General features: G+C 35.5%; 1 protein-coding gene across 2 annotated transcripts; it reads right to left on the minus strand.

Annotated features, from left to right (window-relative positions):
* Positions 1-1,980: 1,980 nt before the first annotated feature.
* FLRT3 (fibronectin leucine rich transmembrane protein 3) lies at positions 1,981-20,105 on the minus strand. 2 transcript variants are annotated; one of them, XM_032419410.1, is made up of 3 exons: positions 18,294-20,105; positions 9,995-10,195; positions 1,981-8,435 (listed from the first exon to the last, which is right to left on the minus strand). In XM_032419410.1, the coding sequence occupies exon 3, from the start codon at positions 8,390-8,392 to the stop codon at positions 6,443-6,445; it is 1,950 nt and encodes a 649-aa protein (XP_032275301.1). In that variant the 5' UTR covers positions 8,393-8,435; positions 9,995-10,195; positions 18,294-20,105; the 3' UTR covers positions 1,981-6,442. The 2 variants fall into 2 exon arrangements, with proteins under 2 accessions (XP_032275301.1, XP_032275300.1); XM_032419409.1 differs by having other exon boundaries at positions 9,440-10,195.
* Positions 20,106-20,214: the final 109 nt, after the last annotated feature.

The following is a 20,214-nucleotide window of genomic DNA, read 5'->3' on the forward strand; positions in this document are numbered from 1 at the left end:
GTTTATAGAACATATTTTATAAGATAATTTTGTTAGATTTTTGTTTTACTTAGTCTTCACTCCCCCCCCCCTTTTTATTAACATTGGTCTTCATATCTAGGAAATTTAAAATGTGGAATTCCAGCAGTGATTCCATGCTTTCTAATGGAATAAGTGATATGAACTAGCCTCAGCTTTGTAATGTCACAATTATCAGAGCTGTGATGTATATTCAGAAGGGTAATTACTTTGGGTAGTAATTTCCTAGGCTACCCCCCGCCCCCGCCCTGCCCCAGCCAGCTGGCCTTGAAAAAGCACCACTGCTTTTATGTGTGCACACAATCAGTCTGTAAAATCCCGTTATCCCCAACTTCCACACCCCTGTGGCTGCATGCTTCCTTTTGAAGCCTCGCAAAAAAGGAAAAAAAAAACAAACAAAAAACCAATTTTCAGGTCAGCCCTAAAGTTCATTTCTAATCTCATTTCACCCAAATAATATAAAAATGAGATGGGGGATAGGAAGTGGGAGGGGTCCATAATGTGCTTTGCTTACCTGTTCGCCTGGGATCCTATGATACTTGTGGGAAAGATTGATAAAACTAGGAAATACTTCTTCAGTGTATATTTTGAGATAAAGTGAGATTTTATTCCGTTTTGATGTTCAAAGAATAGAGCAAGGTTAATTTGGTTATTCTAGTTCTTTTTCTTTCATCTGTTTGAAATGTCTATACTGTTTAGAACAGGAGTCTCCACCAATCTCTCATGGCCAATGTCCTTTTAACTGTGATCATCTATTGGAATCCTAAGTATAGTGCCCTCCTCTGCTCTATTTTTCTGTTTTGTGTGTCTTTCCATCTGGAAGTTTGAACTCCTTTCAGGCCTATTTTCTAACTGCTTCCCCTGGGCCCATTGTGGTCATTTACTTTTTGGATTCTAACTTCCCATGTAACTGACATTTTTCTTAGCATTCTTCTCATGACCTTGAACTAATTGACATCTGTTTCCTGAGGATGACACCTTCCAGTCACCTGTTCCATCTCTTACTGTCACTACTTGATGAAACTTTGGTAGGGGAGGGGTGTGGAATGTAGGAAGGGAGTTTCAAAAATTTTTTCTCTGTCCCTGAAAGATCACTTCCTATGTTTCTGTCACCATTATTCAAAAACCTTTCTTTTGAAGTCCTTGTTTTATATTTATGTCACCTGATCCCATCATTGTCTCCCTCTTCTTCATCTCTGGGACGTTTCCCCATCTTCCTTAGGACCTGTCTTATAAACCTTACCCTCACACCAACCCTTTCCATCTCCCTGGGTGACTTTGTACTCCTTGCTGGTGACTCTTCCAAAACTGCAGCTTCTCAGTCACATCTTTACTTCAGTCTTCTTAGACTCACAGCCAAGACTTGGACCACACCTCTCCTGCATCTCCGTTTTCTCCTATTGAATGTGCTCCCTGTCCTCATTGTAGGTTCCTATCTCTATACCCCATCTTATTTCTGAGGTCAGTCAGTATTCCTCCTGGTACTCACTTCCTTCTTATCTATCTTGATCCCTCCACCCTCCAAACTTCTTAAAGAGTAGTCTTAGTCCTTATGTCTGTTTTCTTCATCTCTTACTATCCTGTCAACATCCTAGAGGCTCTTACCTCTCTGTTAACACTGCTTTAGAATCCCCAGCAGTCCCCTCCTTTTCCATTTTAAACAGTGTCCTCTTCCAAATCTACATTCCAGACTACGTTTTGACATCCTCCTTTTTAAAATATTTGTACTTCCTTGATTTTATAATTTTCTTCTCATGATGATTTTCCTCCTTTGTGCCTTCCCTTTTTTGTTTTTTTGCTTCTCTCCCTCTTCTGTCCTCACAAAACATGGGAGTTCCTGTGGCTCATCTCTTTTCCCTCCCTCTGCTCACTTCTGTTGCTGCTGTCTTCCACCCTCTCAGCTATAATAATAATAATAATATAATAATAATAATAATAATTCACTGAGGATCTCTCCCCAGACCCTCATTTCCCACTTCCCAATAGACATTTCCAGAGGAATAACATACAAGTATTTTAAAACCTAAGGCAATTATAGTTTATCATCTAAACTGGATCCAAACTGGGTCACTTAGAAGGTTAAAGAAGGCACAGTAAATAGCCAGTGTAAATCTGTACCATGCATAGGTCACCTGTTCAAACCTAATATGTACAAAATACTCTGACATTTGTTTTCTAGTATTTTTCATCGTTAAATGTCTCACCAGCATTCTGCTTACCTGGGCTAAAAATCATTACCTTCAATGCTTATTCTTTGCTCAGTTCCTAGGAATTCTACCTTTCGTGTATCTTTGAATTACATTTTTTTTAAAACCCCATTCCACTGTTTAGGCCCTTGTTTTCTCTTGCCTGCAGTATTGCATGTCCTTCAAACTTATCTTCTTGCTCTCAGTTTCTCCTCATTCATCCTTCATTCAATATTCCTTATTTCTACAAGATGTCCCTAAAGTATACCAATTATTTATACACCTGCTCAGAAACTGTCACCAAAGTGTATCATCCAGACTTCTCACCTGGGAATTCAACACACTACATAGCCTGCCATAAAAGAACTTTTCCAGCCTTACCTCCTTTATGGACCCTGTATTTCATCAGGCCTGGTGGCCTTTCCCCAGATATCTCCAAAATCAGGTGTCCCCATTTGCCACAGAATAACCTTTGGAATTAAAGAAAAATTTAAATATCTAACTTTAATCTGGGAGATTTAAATTTAGTAGTTCTGTATTAAGGCCTGGTTATCTTTATAAAAGCCTCCCCAAGGGATTGTGACCAAAGCCAGCATTGAGAAACATTGCCCCTGTTTTCCTATCTCCATGACTTTGTTCTCCTTTTTTCTCCATGGCCAGTATCTAGTTTTCTTTTTAAATATTTTCTTATCCTTTACTACCTGGCCCTCATTTTACCTCCTTCATGAGATCTTCTTTGATCCATCCAAATAGATATAGTTATTTCTTCTATACCACAGTTGTAGCAAACTTTCATTAGATTCTGTGTTTATGCCTTACATCCTATAGACAGCATACTTCCTGAAGCCAGTGCTTCTGCTGTTTATAATGTAGAAGCCATTCTGTATAGGTCAATCGCTGTTGAGATTATATGTAGAGAACTTTGAAGTCCTTAAGAAAGTGATTGATAAGCATGAGTTATTTTTTGCTAATTTAACCAAAAGTCCCAAAGCATAAAATAACAATAGTTTTAATTCCAAGACTATGCTAAATTAAGATTTGCTAATCATGCTAAGTAGGAGAGAGGAATTAGAATTCTAAGTGCCACTACTGTTTTCAGCAGCAGATGAGTTAATATTAAAGTAAATTCAGTGGTGGATTGGTTCCTTTAACACCTACACTTCAGGTGCTTTATTAAAGCATGTGGGTCTCTGGATTCCTCAGGAAAACTGTCATATTGGCATGTAGCTATAAAATGTGCTTCACTCAGAAACTGTAGTTAGTAAGGCAGAGGTTTTTTTTTTTTTTTTTTTTTTACTAGTTCTTTTGGCACAGGGGAATACTTTTAATAAATCGGCCTTGCTGAAAGATGGAGCACAGTATTGTTTTTAATAGGGAAGGAGAACCTAAGTGCAGTGATATGATGCAGTTATAAGAAGCTGCATCCAAAAACAATTTTTGATTTTTGTCAAACATTCAGCAAGGGAACGATTTGTCCCTCAAAAAAAAATTTTTTTTTGGTAGCTTCCCAAATTGTATTCTTGTTAAATCTACAAGTTGTATATTCAGGATAGGATTTTTCTTTGTCCTATAATTTTCTCTGTTAGTACTTGATCAGTAAAAATTATAACCATTTAGTTTGGGATACATGCAGATGTATTTTATAATTAATTTAGTGCCCCTTAAGGTAGATATTTGTATTTTGTTATTTTATTGAAAGGATATATATTTGGATTTCATAGCAAGCCTAGGGAAATAATAAACTTTTACCCTGTCAGTGCTGTCTCTATATGCTGATATAAAACCCATTTCTGATTTGTCCCAGGTAAAATAATTAAAATGCATGTATTAGAACATACGTAAAATTTTCTGTGCTCATGAAAGATGTACTAACTGGAAAAGAGTCAATATAATCTCTTGGCTTTTGGATTTTTATAAACACAAAGGTTTATAGGGATTTTATGGAACTATCAGCCCTTTCCCTGACTTCTGCCAGCAAAAGTCAAACTTCCTTCACAAAATGTTCCCAATATTTAATGTTAATCACACGAGTCTTTGCTAAGTTAGCTAGAAAACAGTATTCTTCATAACAGGAAGTCAAAAGAGAAGGTACTGGGAAACATATGAAGATGGCAAATGAATAATGAATGAGGTTTCATGCGCAGCTGGAGATATTTGTTAGTAGACCAGTAGAAGCAGAACTATATGGCAAACCTCTGGAAACACATGGCAAACTTTTCTTGACCATAATAGTAGTAACTTCTGTTTAGTTGAACATTGTTCAGTGTCCATGCATATCATCCCCTTTCATCCTTACCACAGCCCTGTGAGGTGGGCTGAACTAATCGCTCCCATTTTATAGATAAGGAAACTAAGCTAAGAAGAGAAAGTGGTTTATTTTTAAGTACATACCTAGTAAGTGATAGATCTGAGATTCCAAATACTCTAATGCCAACTCACACTACCAAAAAAGCTATTTTAAAAAATATTAGTTTGTCAAAGACCACCTTAGAAAGTATCAGTCAGGACAATGGCAGCAGTGTAAAAAAGACAGAAAGATCACAGCACCACTTCTGAAGTTTTCCATCTTTGGCTTGAATAAGCAAAATAAGAGTATTCTAAAAGACTGCTAGGAAATTAGTTTGTGCATGAAACACTGAACTCTTTAAAGTAAAATGATACACAAGCTCAAGATATTGCTATTTTTTTTTTATTTGTAGCCAACGTTTATTTTTATGCCTAGAAAAATACATGGGGGTGCTTAGGAATAATGTGCTGGGCAATTTGCTACTTTAGTGATAGTAACATAATCCCGAAAAAGCAAGCACGATTATTTTGTACTTTTTTCTTGTTTTATTCAGCAATAAGACCATAATTTTTCATATTTAAGGAAGTATGAAAAATTTGTCGAGTTTTAAAAGCTGAATACATGTAGCGTTGGATCAAGGCACATACAAGACTGGCCAAAGGGCGTACAATGCACTTTGGTTTTTTGTTGGAAAAAAAAAATCATGGCAACAGAAAAACGATGTGGTTTTTAAACAAGTAATAGCTCACAATTCAGTAGGAAGCTAGAAAGAAATGTTACATTACAAGTTCATTATGTAATATGTGGAAAACTGTGACAGTAATGGGCAGTATTCTTGATCATTGTGAAAGTAAATTGAACTTTTATGTACAGTGTTAAAACATTTCACATAAACCAGATCTAAATTTGATTTCTAGTATTTATTTTTCTTTTAAATTCTTCCTTATTTAAAGTACTACTTTCTCTGCATTGTTGAGGGGAATTGCTTATGGTTACACTACCTTTTTAAATACGTATGTGTTTCTTTTTTGACATCATTTATGATAAAAAACATTATAAACATTAACAATTATGTCTTTAGAATTCACTTTTCAAAAATCAGGATGGTATAGGCAAAACCAAAATGCAATTCTGGTGTCTGTGTTCATTATACTATGGAGTCTAAGTTTTCATGTTTTCCTAAGTACAAATTTCCCCCCTAACTTAGAAGCGTGCTCACATTATTGATTTTGTGAAGTCCTTTATTCTCAAAGCTTTGTTAACAGTGGTTTTAACAGACTTCACACTCCTTTATGCCAGCTAATGTATTCAGTTCAGAAGATAATGCTTACTTTCTTAAGGATATCTAATTTGCTCAGAGTAAAAATGGAGATATGCAGCAAGTTTGATATTGCCCATTACTTCACATATTTTAATTTATTGAATACCACTGGGATAATACAAATTGAATAATTGGAACATTATTTCATAACTATTTTTTGAACTTTAATTTTTCTCATTCAGCCAGTTTTTTTTTTTTTTTACATTTTATTAATACCAAAGTGAAAAATGGCCTGTGCTTATACTACAAGGATCTCATGTGAACTCAGTCCTGATTGTTCAACACAGCAAGGAAATTCACTTTCACAGTCAACAAGTCATCTTACTCAGTAGAACACAAAGTAAATGGTTTATAACTTCAATATTTGCAAGGAAAATACAGTACAAATTACTAAAAAATACTAAAATATAGAATTGTGTTCAGGCATCTCCACTACATCAATCGCAGCAGTAACCTGAAATTTGAAACTTTTAATAAAAAGTTCTTAAATATAAATTATATGGCAAATGTACAGTACATTGCTTTTTTCAGTCTCTTGTTTCCAGTGTTTTGCAGTAGAACAGGGTTCCTACCATCACCTCCCTTAGGTTTAAAAAAACCAAAACACAGTCTGCTACAAGGCCTCCAGCATCATGAGTGTGAGTGATCTGAGTCTGGAATACCACTGTCTCTGTAGCTTCGGTTACTACTGCTTTCACTGTGATTGTTTTTGTACAGATTCATTCCATTAGGAGGAAATATGGTGTGTATTACAAATTCCTCCTTTGAGATTGGTTCATTGCTTATTGGTAACATCTGAAAAGAAGTCTCCCTGATTTCCAGGATGGAGTTGTCCTTCTTAGTGCCAGCTTCCGCGTAGTCATCCTTTCTTCTCCTCCCTTTGCTGTACGCACAGTTCCTTGAGAAGAGTGATCCGTTTCTATGAACATACCAGCACACTAAAGCAAGGAGGGCGATGGTCACCAGGGCCACAGCCCCACCAATGATGGCAGCCAATGGTAAATTGGGGTTTTTGTAAGGTTCTTTCTCTTGCTCTCGATTAAGGGTGGTTGTAGGGTTGTACATTCGAAGGGGTGCAGTTTCAGTCTCAATACAAACACGGGTGTCGTCAAATAGGTAGAGGTTACTGGTTTCCATGGGAACCATGCAGACTCGATAGGGTGAATCAGGCTCCAGGGCTGTGACTAAGTATTCATTGCGTTCCCCTGTTACGATAGTTTCTGTTATAGATCCAGATGCTGGGCTATGGCCCAGTTTGAGCCAGCTGAGTCTTAAAGCAGTCATAGGTAGGACAAGTTTCCAAGAGATATGAATTGTGTCAGAGGTGACGGATTTCACAGTAATTATAATTGTTTTTCTTGTTGGGCTCCCTGTGGTTCGCTGATCTTTAGTGAGCTTGGGGTTCTTAATGTCTGGTTGTTTGGTCACTGGAGCTGGCCACTGTCCTTGAGCAGGATATACCGTGTTGGGTATTGCAGTGGTTATCTGAATGGTGCTTACAACTGCACTGTCCTTACAATCAAACAGTTCTGCATTAAGGTCCTTAATAGCCATCCCCCGAACTTTTTCTGGGGCTTGGCACATAAGCCCACGCACATTGACCTTCATAGGTAGTGATTGCAACCAGTCACGTACCCATTTCATCTTGCACCCACAATACCAGGGATTGTTGCGAAGAATCAGTTGGGTTATATTGTCTAAATCATCAAAGATACCCTGAGGTAAATTACTTAGGTTATTATTGGACATATCAAGTCGATACAGCTGCCTTAGATAAGAAAAAGCATTTGGGGGCACCCGGTTGATGTGGTTATCTTGAAGATAAAGCTTCCTCAGGTTTGTGCCTGGAAGGTTTACTGGTGCAGCAGTCAGGGAATTCCGTACCAGGGACAGTTCTGTTAAGTTGACTAGGTTGAAGAAAACTTTATCACCTAAACCATGGTTGTTCAACAGGTTTCCATCCAAAACCAGGCGTTTGAGGCTAGTGAGACCTTGAAGAGATGGTGATGAAATAGTGGATATGCGATTATCATCCAAGCGTAGTTCTTCTATAGTCCTGGGCAAACCCCAGGGGATTGTGCTAAGGTGATTACGGGACAGGAAAAGCAGTCGGAGATAGTTGCTGTCTCGGAATGCCCCCTCTTCAATGCTAACAGCAGACACCGAGTTATCATCTAAATGTAATTCTTCCAGATAGGGAATTTTGGAAAGTGAATCATAAGTGATAGTCCTTATGTTATTTTCTTGCAAATGTAACTCTTTTACATACTTTGGTAGGTTGGTAGGAAATTCATCTAAACTGTTGTGATATAGATATATTCTTTCTACTTTTAGCAAGTTTTTCAAATCTGAAGGAATTCCAGCATTATTTATTTGGTTGTTCTGAAGGTAGAGAGTTGTAGCATCCTCTGGTATTCCTGTCGGAATGGATGTCAGAAAGCGATCATTACAGTAAATGAAACCTGCATCACAGCGGCACACGGATGGGCAGGACTTAGCCATAACTGATAGAGGTGCCACCTGAAGGAACAGCCCAATTTTAGTCCCGATGAGGAAGATGCTCCAGGCTGGGCTGATCATGGTCAGCAGTGTTGAGGTCTTTGTACACGGTAGCGTCAGAGCCCTAAAATGCAGTGAGTGAAAAGAAAGGTAGAAAACAATTAGGTGAGAATACTTGAAATAGTATTCAAAATAGATGTGGAAACTAAAATGTGTATAATCACTTTTAATGTATTAATATTTTTTTTTGCATGTGTAGGGTTTATTGCTAGCTAACAATGAACATGATCATATAATCTCTTTACCTTAAATGCTTGTATTAAATTAAGGAGTATCATATCCCAAATCCATTTGATTTTGAAATGTTAAATATAATAAAAGTTTTATTGAGCATTTTTGTAATACTTGATATCAGTTCTATAGCCAGTCACTGACCAAGCTAATCAATTTTCTAATTTTTTCTTAATATTCATAATGAATTGACACATAGTAATATGATTTGTTGTATTTAAAGATAATGTTACTTTTTTTAAATTAAAATCTATTGTCTGTTTCTTAGGTAGACTGTACAGGTGTAGAAATGTGTAGTAAAAGAAAATCTATCTTCTTAGTATTCAGGAATAGTAAGTTAAATACCTCTTAAGATCCTGAATCCTAGTAAAGCCATTCATTTGTTTTCATTATTGATGTTAGTATTTTTCTTTGATTATTAATATTAAATATCATTACATGGGTATTTCTAACAAGGAAATCAGAAGGTATCTTTTTCATCTAATTTTAAGGAAGTAAAGAACACATAGTTAATACATCCAGCTAACCTAAGTGGAAAATTCCATTTCATATTAAACTATTTCTTTCTTTTGTTCCCACTTTTTTTTATATGTTTCATACTATATGACTTAATGGCTTTATGCAGACTTTTCATTATGTTCTATCTTATAATATGTTTCACAATGCATTTATCTTTCTTCAGGTTCTAATCTAGAATATGGTTCAACTTTCCCCATGGCTGGAAAGTGATAGATTTATACTGATCTATTGTGTAATATGATCTTTTCTGCACTTTACGTATTAATTAGCCTTTGTAATTTCAGGCATGAAAATAACACACTTTAATATTTTTCCTACCTTATTGAATGATGTGAATAAATTTTGCGTGAGTGAAAATCCAATGCGCATATATTATTTTCCTGGTGAGGGGCTGGGACTTATAAACTCTTGTTCAGTCCTTGGAAATGTTCTTCACTGTTTATTCAAGTAATCCTATGCCGCACACACCTCCAGATCAGGCTCGCTGTTGTCAATGAACATTCCAGCTGCAGTTCAGCATGGTGGGCAAGCTCATTAAAGTAGGGACCAGAAACAATTCAGCTTCCTGTTACTATGTAGAACACATGGCTTCCTATGCACTTTTTTTTTTTTTCTGATAGAGTTTCTGTGTGAAGGTTCCTTTTGTGTAGCTTAATTCCCTTAGTAGAAATTGCTCTCTTTGAAATTCTTATTGGCTCTTCTGTGCAATGTGGTCAGAGATAGTAACTTCAGATCCTCATGAAGAAAGCCATTCATGATGCTAAGGCCTGTATAGTAATAGGTTTTTCAGTCAGTTACCCCCCACCTTTATTCCTATCCAGGATTATCCAAGTATAAACTTTGTACAGTAGCTATATCCTGAGGTATGATTACCTGCTGTGAAATAGCTATTTCCAGCTTTTGCTTCTTGCTGCTTTCTCAGAATATCTGGTGCAGTCACGTTATAGAAGAATAGGTATTCTTTTTTAAGAAGTAAAACTTAATTCAAATATTCTTCGTAGGAAAAAAAAAAGGAAGCATACTAGATTTCCTTTACATTTCTCTTCCTTAAAATATACTGGGTCTGAGCATCTCCTGTGAAAGCAAAATAGTTTTAATGAACTATTAATAATGAACTTTAACATGATAGAGAGATTTCCTAGAAATTTAACTTCAGTTTTTCTTTAAGCAACACATCTTTTATCATAATAGTTGGTGAAAAGGGGTAAGATGACCTCTTTGTTTGTTACCTCCCAATTTTACTATATAAATAAAGTAGGAGCTAAAGCTGAGATTGTCACCAAACAGATAATTTCTACTGTTAACTGACTGTTAATGCCACTTTAAATTAAACACAGAAGCAGAGCTTCATTCAAGAACCAGTAAGTAAGTGCCTTCCATGGCTTTTGAATTCAGGTCAGGCCAATCTTAGATATAAAATTATAAAATGTTTGAAAAGAAGAAAACAAGTATATGTCAAAGAGGTGAGTAAATATGCAACAAGGATTTTTGACAGAAATGCCATGGTAACTTTTAAGAGATTTCTGACATGGTTTTACAAAGTAATACAGTCTACAATGTAAAGACTTGAAAAGAGTTTGCTTTGGAATTCTTTCTTTTGATTTGCTCAATGCCCTGTTTAAATCTTCCTGTAGGCCTCGATTTTCCCAATTGTAGAATGTGAACGTCATCACCTTCCTCCTTAGGGGTATTTCTGAGGACTAGTTGATGATCTTGAAACTCTAGTTACTCAGGTGTTCTTGGCCAAAAGGTAGCATAGATGTTCAAGTAATTATTAATTTTTCAGGAGAATACAATTTTAATTTTCTTTTGGCAAACTGAACTTGAAAAATCTGTGTTTGAAATAGAAAGGACACTATGTTAATCTATCTCCTTACAATGACCATTTGGAAAGCATATCAAAACCTGACAAGGCATTTCTCTCTAGGTTCAAACATGAACACACCAATTTCCAGTAAGTATATTTTTCATTTCTGAAAGAAGACTTACGGCTTCACCAAATAAAACCCAAAAATACCCCAGTGATTTTAATGATGACTGTTTTGCCCATTATCTAATATGCATAAAGATTTTTTGAGGGTAGAAGTGGGGAAGTGGGTAGCATCAGTATCTGTTATGCAGGGTTACCCACTCAGGGGCTTTCTGTACATGTAGGGAGCATTAAGGGTATCACGGAAATATTTGACCCTGAAATTAAGGACTACAGTAGAAGCAATTTACTTCTCCCCCAGTAATTACCTAGCCTCCAACAAGGATAGCATCTGTTCCAGAATTCAAATACTACTGAAGTGAATGTTAAATAAGGCCAAAATTTGTGTTTCTGGTTCTATTTGAAAATTCAGTGTCTTTCAGTTTGCCACCAAATACCAACACTATCATAGAATGCATTAACAGAAGGAAACTTAAAAAAAAATTACAGATCCATTTAATTTATTATTTAAGCAACTTGAAACAAAAATAGCAGTTAGCAGATGGATAAAGTAGTCTCTAGTGGATATTGCAAAGTGCCCACAGAGGAAAGTTTAAATGATTTATTGTTTAAAGTGAGGTTTTACTGTGATGCATTTAGGGCTTTGCTCATTATTGTTGAATTTCAATAGTGTATTTTCTTGAAAACTGTTGCTTTCGTGGAATGTGAAAATGAAAAACCAAGCTGTTGAAATTATAATGACAGAGTTATTTTAAAAAGTATCTGCTGTAAATATTTTCTAAGCTTGAAAATTATTCAACATTTAAAATAATGTGGTTAATTTAAGCTGAGGAAACAATTACTTTTGTTAAACTGCATTAGAAACTAATTAAAAGCTGTGATAAAAATCACTGGTGAGAACCTGCTTAAAATGTTACCAATAGTCAGGCATTTGTCATACTCCAAAGCATACTTTAAACTTAAGGAGATGAATCTGATGAATGAGGATTTAAAAACTGTTGACTCTTCCCCAAGTCAGGTCAGCCTAGAGTATGTCCAAGATGATGATCATAATGATAACTAGTGATAGAGCATGTATCTGAACTATAAATATTTTATGAAATCAAGCTCTAAGAATATGTATTGATTTTTAAGTTTTTAACCCAGAGAGAGAGAGAGAGAGAAAAAAAATCTAAATTGGTATTTATTTTTCTTGTTTTATATCTGTAAAACTGCTTCTTTTGCTCTGTTTGATATGCAAACTCACATTGCCATTAATACAATAGTGGTAATAATGTGGGATTAACAGAAAGCCTTAAATCTCATTAAATTCTTGGAAAATGTCATTCTCTTTTCCCCAAATTACATTAAAACAAAAGGCAAAAGTATCAAGCAGGTTTCTTTGGAGAGGATACTCTTTGAGAAATGAAGATTCCCTCACTACTCCCTTTATTTAAGCTCAAAACAGTTGATGTTTTTGTTTTATATCTTATGTTTTGTATCTTTTCCTTCCCTTTTATATTTTAAACTATAGTGCTAGACAGTTTTGTTTTGCATATTAAAGGGTATAATAATCTATCTAACATACGTGATCCTGCCCCTCATTCTTACACTTCCCCTTTTCTGAGCTGGCTCTACATATTCATGCACACAGAGATGTGGTAGTTGATTGTGAATGATAAAAAGAAAAATGAGCCCTACTGGTATGGACACTGTGGCCAGGTTTCCATAACATGGACGTCAGAAGCCTTTATGTCTGCATAGGCTTGAAAAGAGGCCATTACTTCTGAGCGAAAAGGAATCGATCTTTTAGAAAAATATTATTAATAGGGTAACTTGGGGAAAAACATAAATGGACCCTGGTTACTTAAAGAAATGTTTTAAAATTATTTTTTGATGGAATCATTACTAAATAGATAGCATTTAAAACTATGGCAAAAGGAACAACATAATCACCTCACTGATAAATCACATTTTTAATAAGATCTTTCTCGTCAGTTTCTTTTTAGAAACAAAAATTGTGGAGTTAAAAAAATATGCATTTATAATGTAATCATCAAGTCTGTGAAAAGCCTCCAATTTAGTTCCATGATACACCTAAGAAAGTATTAAATAGATAAGGATGCTATCATTTTGAGATATCTTAAGAAGTTTTATCGAATAGAAAACTGGCATTTACAGACAATCAAAGATTTGAGGCAATCTACATGTTTATATGATTTCTGTTACTACAATATTTTAGAGGTGGGGGTGTTTGAAATGAGAAGGTATTCTCATGTTTTCATCACTTAGATTAAGATTATATGTTGATAATATGCACTGACTTCCTAAATCCTTTATTTGCTGCCTTTGATTTAAATTGATTTTGATTTGAAATCATTGCTTATTTAAAAAAGAAACCTTAAATCGAGTACAGAGTTTTGAGATTTTCGTAAAGAGTCTTATTAATGATTTGCTTCACATAATGATATCTTAATGATGGGACCTTTTTAAAAATATTAAATCTAAAAGTAGAATTTTTAATCCAAGTTAATTGCATTATTATTTTGAATAAAACCTTGAGATTGAAGAAAACACATGCTTAATCAGATTTATCCAAGTCTTGTGAATATTTCTAGTTAAATTGGGATTTATATAATCACAATCTACAGTTTTAGAAGGTAATTTATTTATGAAGGCTTAAATTGTTGCTAGAAAGCACAAGAAAATGGTCAACCTGTGAATGCTAAGTCTTTTAATGACAAATGATATTTAAAATAAGTTACATATATGGTTAAACTGAAAAACTGAAGTACATCAGGTTAGTTGATAGTGACAGCAAAATGCTTTCTAAGCAGCCTGTCTGGTAGTTAAATTTTCCACGATCATCAGATTTCAGGAAAGTTCCAATTCTTTTGTTTAATGCCAGGCAAGCAGAAGGACCTCTAACTCCCCTCTTGAGAGTCATGAAGTCTGAAGCGTTTGCTGAGCAGCAGAGAAGCAAGTGTGCCTTTTCATACTTGGTTTTATCCCGACTATTTTCTAGCCTGAAGAAGGTTGTGTTTTATTTATGTAAAATAGGGGATAAAAGTTCCAAAGCAAGGGATTTTTACTTTCCTCTTTTATGTTACTGGTTCTTTTCTCCCAATAGGTTTATGATAAATGAATCCAATTCTGCTTCATTTATACTGGCCTTTAAAGTTAAATGGAGCTTCCTTAAAACAAAAAGGCAAACTAGGATGTTATCTTTCATTGTCCTGAATGCTTCTTCCTTTTGTGGTATGTAAAGCCAGACTAAATGAATTAGAGAACCAAGACTTGTATGAATGAATGAGACATTAGTTGAGAGGGTGGTAAAGGTGAGCAGTAGAGGGCTTGGAGCAGGGAACAAGCTTTAAGTTTGCGTTGACCTTTGAGCAACTGCAGTTAAAACTATATTTTTTAAAACCACCGACATTTTCCCATTGCAAACTTTAAAGTTCCTTTTTTGGTGTTGTGAGTACAGTTTGGTTGATGTGCTTTAAATTTCTAATATTCAAGTTTCCATACATGAATACAACAATTATTTGGGTCTACTGTGTGCCAAGCACTGTGCTGGTTGGTGAGAACATCCCAAATCATAAAACACTTTGTTTTTTCATTTCAGAGTAGGGTATTATTATGTAAAGCAAATGAAGAGGAAGAAAATCGACAACACATAAACTGATCAATCCACAGTCCAGTGGCACATTTTAAAAATGGTATTTAACCAAATGTGGTCTGTGGGTTTTCTTTTCAAAGTTGCTACGGTAACTTGTGCACAGGAAAAGTGAAAGAATAAAGAACAAAAGCTGTCATTGTCTCATCAAGTGAGAGCAATTTCTCTCTCCTCTCATTTAAGGAGACTAATACCTGGAGAGAGCTTTTTATACATTCCTGACACTTAATTTTGGGTCTAGGAAAAAGATAATGCATATGCAAAACAAATGAACTTTAGCTGCTGCTGAAATCGTATTTCATTCCTTTGTGACTTAAAGTCTGTTTTCTGTGCAGTTCTTGTCAATAGTCACGACAAAATCCTAAAACCTGCTTTTCTATGCAACAGAAACATGGCTTTCAAAACTCTTTTAGTGTGATGTTTTACCAAATTTAGTGATGTTGATTTGCAGTCTGAAACTGGAAAATGCTTTCTGAAATGTATATTCCTATTTTGGCTCTTAAAAGGAAAAAGGCTTTTTTCAGAAGACATTTACAAACCATCTCCTTGGAAATTGGTTTGTTGACTTATGATAAGTTTTGAAATGGTGGAATGTTAGAGGAAGTCGAGAAACAGCCCTTTTTATGCTCTGAAGAGAAAAATGTAGTTTTGAGAATTAATATTGCTGAGAGATTTACTGTAGAGTTTTTGCCCACTGGGGGGTGGTACACTCTACCAGAACACTGCTTTCAGAAGCCGCAAGTCAGATGTTGGCTGCTGCCGGCCAGTTTTTCTCTGGTTTAATTACAACAAAGCCTCCCGTTGAGAAGAACAGTGAAGGCCTCTAGGGCAAAAGGTGGGGGGTGGGAGCGAAAGGGGAATGAAGGGAAAAGGAGGGAAGAAATTACAGCCTTTGAAAAATTACTGAATCTTATTTCCCTCATTGAGTTCATTTATGGTGGTCTTCATTGGACTTTCAACAATTATTTATAATGTTAAGTAAACTGAACAAAAATATTTAAGGAGGTTTAACTCAGAATTTTTAAGTTAACTCTGAATCTTGCCATTAATCACATTCTTTGTTATCAGCCCACCCACCTTAATAAAGGGGAGAAAAATTAAGATACACTGAAATTTTTCTTTAAATGACGAGATTTAATTTAGTGTTGGTATAACATTGGCATATCAAAAATAAAAAGCAGAAAGAAGAAACATTCATATAATATTAACATAAGGCAAGTTCTCTGCTACTGATTTTTGTAGGGTTTAAAAGTGTTCAAAATAATCCAGAAAGAGGAGGAAGCCTTAGGGTGTGTGGCCAAGAAAAGCACAGACAAATCTCTCCGCAGTGCACTTGCATGTTTAAAGCTGATAATTGTATTTTTCATCTGGAGACACTGAGTGTTCAATAGGGTCTGATGTCCCTAGGCAGGAGATGCTGAACATAATTGGAGTTTCTATTTGATTGGGCAATATAGTCTAGAGAAGAAACTGGGGTAAAGATAATTAATAGTTTGCTAACAAAGTCTGACAGCCACAAGATTTCAACCAAATTTATTTCACACTGCTTCGTTTAGCTCTGAAAAAGTTTTGATAGAATTGGAGGCTCTTTAATTAACACTTGAAAGCAAAAGAAACATACCTTCTATTTTGCTGCCACATTCAGTAATGACAAATTTTCTTACTCTTTTTCTTCTTTTTTGTAAAAACTTTATTTGCTGCCCAATTATGTATTTCATAAATGTTAATGTTTAGGAAGTGTTTAGTTGGGCATTTTGAACCTAATCATCATTGATTTAAAAGGGGGGGCAGAGAAATGAAAAGCCCAATTAATAGCTGATGGTTAGTATTGTACAAGAACAATATTAATGAATTCATTATGTTTATTCATTCTATAATATTTTTGCTGATTCCTGGATTTGATGTGTTTTGGCAGTGCTCTATTAAAAAAATTGGATATGACTTTCCTACTTAAATACATACAGTCATGTTTTTGTAACTCTTTTTTATTTCAGGCTAATAAACATATGTTTGTGTAACCAGGTGTGTATATGTTATGTACACACACATATTTGCAAACTAAGTAGCATATCTGTGATTTAATCTTCTTAGAGATTAAAACCTGGTATATTATTATTAATATTGGTAGTAATGGTAATATTATTATTTTGTGGTACTTTTCAAAGATAGATTCTTTACTCATTTCAAAAGAGATGAGTATCAATCATCTGTCACTTTGGGGCAGGCATAAATGGTTCTATCTCAAAAGAGACAAATTCATTCTTTATGTTTTATGCTAGTCAGGATATTCATATGCAGCTCGGGATAAATGAAAGGCATTGCTACAGCTGATGCACTTTTTTAGTGGCTTTATTCACGTTGTTTGCTGCTAATAAAATAACATATATGTGCATTTTAGAGCAGATAGATTTAAGAAAATTTAAAATAGCTATTTGTTAAAGGCATTCAAGAATTTGGTTCTATAAGTGGCAAATATCAAGGCTTTTTTTCCTTTTTAATTTTGATAGATAGATAGATAGGCAAATATCTGCCCCCAGATGTTGAAAAATATAGGCCTGTTGCACTTTTTACCTCTATGCAACCATTTTGTTTCAGACCAAATTCACTGAAGAAAAAAACATTTTTTTTTTTTTTTTTGAGAAGATACATTTAACTACTTTTTGGAAGCTCTGCTGTACAAAATCATTTCTTTCAATATAAAATTTTCTTATTGTAAGTTGCAAGTGAATGGATACTCTGCACATCCCACTTGATGAGGGCTCTACTCATTTTTTTTTTTTCCCCTGCCACCCCGAGCTCACTGCATACATCAGGCATAGCTTCCACGCTGAGCTTTGTTAGTTTTTCCGAGTAGGCTTTGCCAATTACTATGCTAGTCACATACTACATTTGCCCAAGCAGTGGATTTTGGCGTTCTCCTGGAGGGGGTGGGGGTATGGTTAGGAAGAAGTCTCCCCCTCCTCTGAGTTGAATTCACTAGTTGAGATTTGCAAGCCTGAAATGCTTGAAGCAGCTCTGGCAGGATAGCAGTGCAAGCTTTAAAATCTAGGTGTAGCTGTTAATCCTTACGGAGGCACAGAAGTCTCCAGGAGTAGCTCGGCTAGCTGTGAGCAAGATGTATGCTTTTCATGTACTGCGTACTCACGGGCTGAGGGATTATTGATTTTCTTTCACAGTTGTAAAAACAGCAATTGGTGATCATACCACACATACAGTACACACCAAGTTAGCAAGACCTTTCGCTTTCCTCTCTGTGAAAAAATCTGCCTTGTATTCTTCAGTATTTAACATTTAACTTTGCAACTTAAGGTTTTCCATAAGGCTCTTTTCAACTTGCAAATATACGAGGCAGAAAATAGCCATTAATTATTACTTTTTAATGAAAGAAGGTTTTAAGAAACTTCTTGCATGTGGCTATATCGTCAAAATTTTCCTCGCTGGCTCGCACACACATATATTGTTCTTACTGGTGACAGAACAAGCGTTCATATTTGGATGCCTCATAGTACCAAGTCATTTCTGTCTACAGAGTAAAACCAAGCAAACTTTCTGGGACAATCTTAAGGAAAAACATGGGAAACACTTACCAGGAAGACGAGAAAAAGCAATCCCATATATACTGCTGCTATAGCTGTAATTCCACTGACTGCGAATTGGAGTAATAACCCTCCCCCTCTCCCAAGCTCCGCGTCCAGTCCACACAAAGCCAACAGCAGCTGCAGTTAGAGCTTGTCCTGCTTCAGATCACTCCTACACTGAGGAGTGAGTGAGGGAGAGCATTCCAGTTTACTGCACACAGCCCACCTCCAAGTCTGAAGTTAAAGCTTCACCTCGCAGTGGTTGAAGAAGGGGGTGATGTCATAGATGGGCAGGACTTAGCCGAGCTCTTGTTCAGTGAGGTAACTGGATGATCAGACAGATGAGCTTTGCAAACGCTAGAGGGAGTGAGAGAAGCCAAAATGAGGCGCTCACCCTGCCAAAGCTGGGATGCCATTTGGTTTGTAGGCAGCCTTTTGGAATTTCAACATTTTCTAAAGTTTAATACAACAAGGTAGTGGTAGCAAGCTTATAAAAAAAAAAAAGAGCATGTTAGAAGGATATTTATAAGAGTACAGTAGAAAAACACAGGTTCTTTTTATTTTTAAGCTATATGTATTAAAAAGAAGTTAACCAAAAATCCTATTATTTTCATTATTGACTAGTTCCAATAGCATTGTAATTTTGAAGGCTAGTAACTCCAATTGTGAGTAATTATTCGACAAATGAGTAGAAGGCAGGTTCACATAAAACTGAGGTATTTAAGGGAAGGGGAACAAGAATGACAAAAGGTAAAGATCCTTGAAGTAACCAGTTCTTTTTCCTAGAGGTAATGAGTAACTTATTCTATGTATGTTTCAGGAAATGAAAGTATTTTTCACAGACTTCCACTATTTGTCCATCTCTTTTGAACTTGGTAGATATTAAATGTTCTCCTATTTAGGGAGCCCTCCCTAAATATGAAAAGTTGTAGAAAAATTAAATAGATTCTTTTCCTTTCTGGTATATTTTTGCTGCTCTAAATATGGATTAAGATATAAACATCTTAAGAAAAAACCTTTCGTGGGTGGTTTTGCTTTTGTTAAAATAATTTTATTTTAATTTTGGTACATGAATAAACACTGGGCAATTGTAAGACAGACATAAATGTCTGTATCTAATTAGCAGAATGGTAGACTTTAATATTCAATTATGATTTTCATAAACTGGTTTCTGCTATTTGGTCAATAATTGCTTTGGGCCCATAGTTTTCCAGTAAGTTCATTTCACTTTTTAATGTTGCTGGGGAGAATTTTGTTTTTATATTTACCTGGAGAGCAATTTCCTTAAACTAATACTATTTGTTTTAGTTTTAGAAGTTCACAACATTGTCCTTTGTGCTTTTAAAAAAGTTTCTGTGAATGTGTGTTTCTGAAGGAGGCCAGCTAATTGTCTTTCCCAGGAGTATTTGATTATGGTCTCTTCATTAGCTTCATTTAGTTTATCTATTTATGTGCTTCTTTGATAGCAGTTTGACCTTGTGAGGTCCCCTGCAAGAATGGATGATATCAAAGTAGAAGGTGAACCCTTGATAAGAGGTATATTGACCCCTGTTGTTCTGTGATTGCACTTTTGCTGGCCACTGAGGGCAGACCCATTAAATCCAGGAATTTTAGAATTCTAATGTCTGTTGAAAAGCCAATTTCTTAAAAATGTTAGATAGCACAACTTAGACTGAGGTTCAGCTGCTGACTTTTTGGAGGAAAGGGAGGTGGGAATAATATCATCTCTCACTAAAGGGTGAATTTTTTTTCTGTTACTGCAAAACAAATACATGAATTAAATTATTTTATGAAATAATTCTTTCTAGAGGCTATTTTCAGATGGGGGTTCGTTATATTTAAAAAAGGACTTTTTGCAGGGTGCCTGGGTGGCTCAGTCATTAAGCGTCTGCCTTCAGCTCAGGTCATGATCCCAGGGTCCTGGGATCGA

The sequence above is a fragment of the Phoca vitulina genome, unplaced genomic scaffold (assembly GCF_004348235.1).
Source record: "Phoca vitulina isolate PV1807 unplaced genomic scaffold, GSC_HSeal_1.0 scaffold22, whole genome shotgun sequence".
Classification (NCBI taxonomy): domain Eukaryota; kingdom Metazoa; phylum Chordata; class Mammalia; order Carnivora; family Phocidae; genus Phoca; species Phoca vitulina.

What these genes read in the sequence shown, in the direction of transcription:
- FLRT3 (XM_032419410.1), bottom strand. Translation starts at nt 8,392, where the DNA reads ATGATCAGCCCAGCCTGGAGCATCTTCCTCATCGGGACTAAAATTGGG.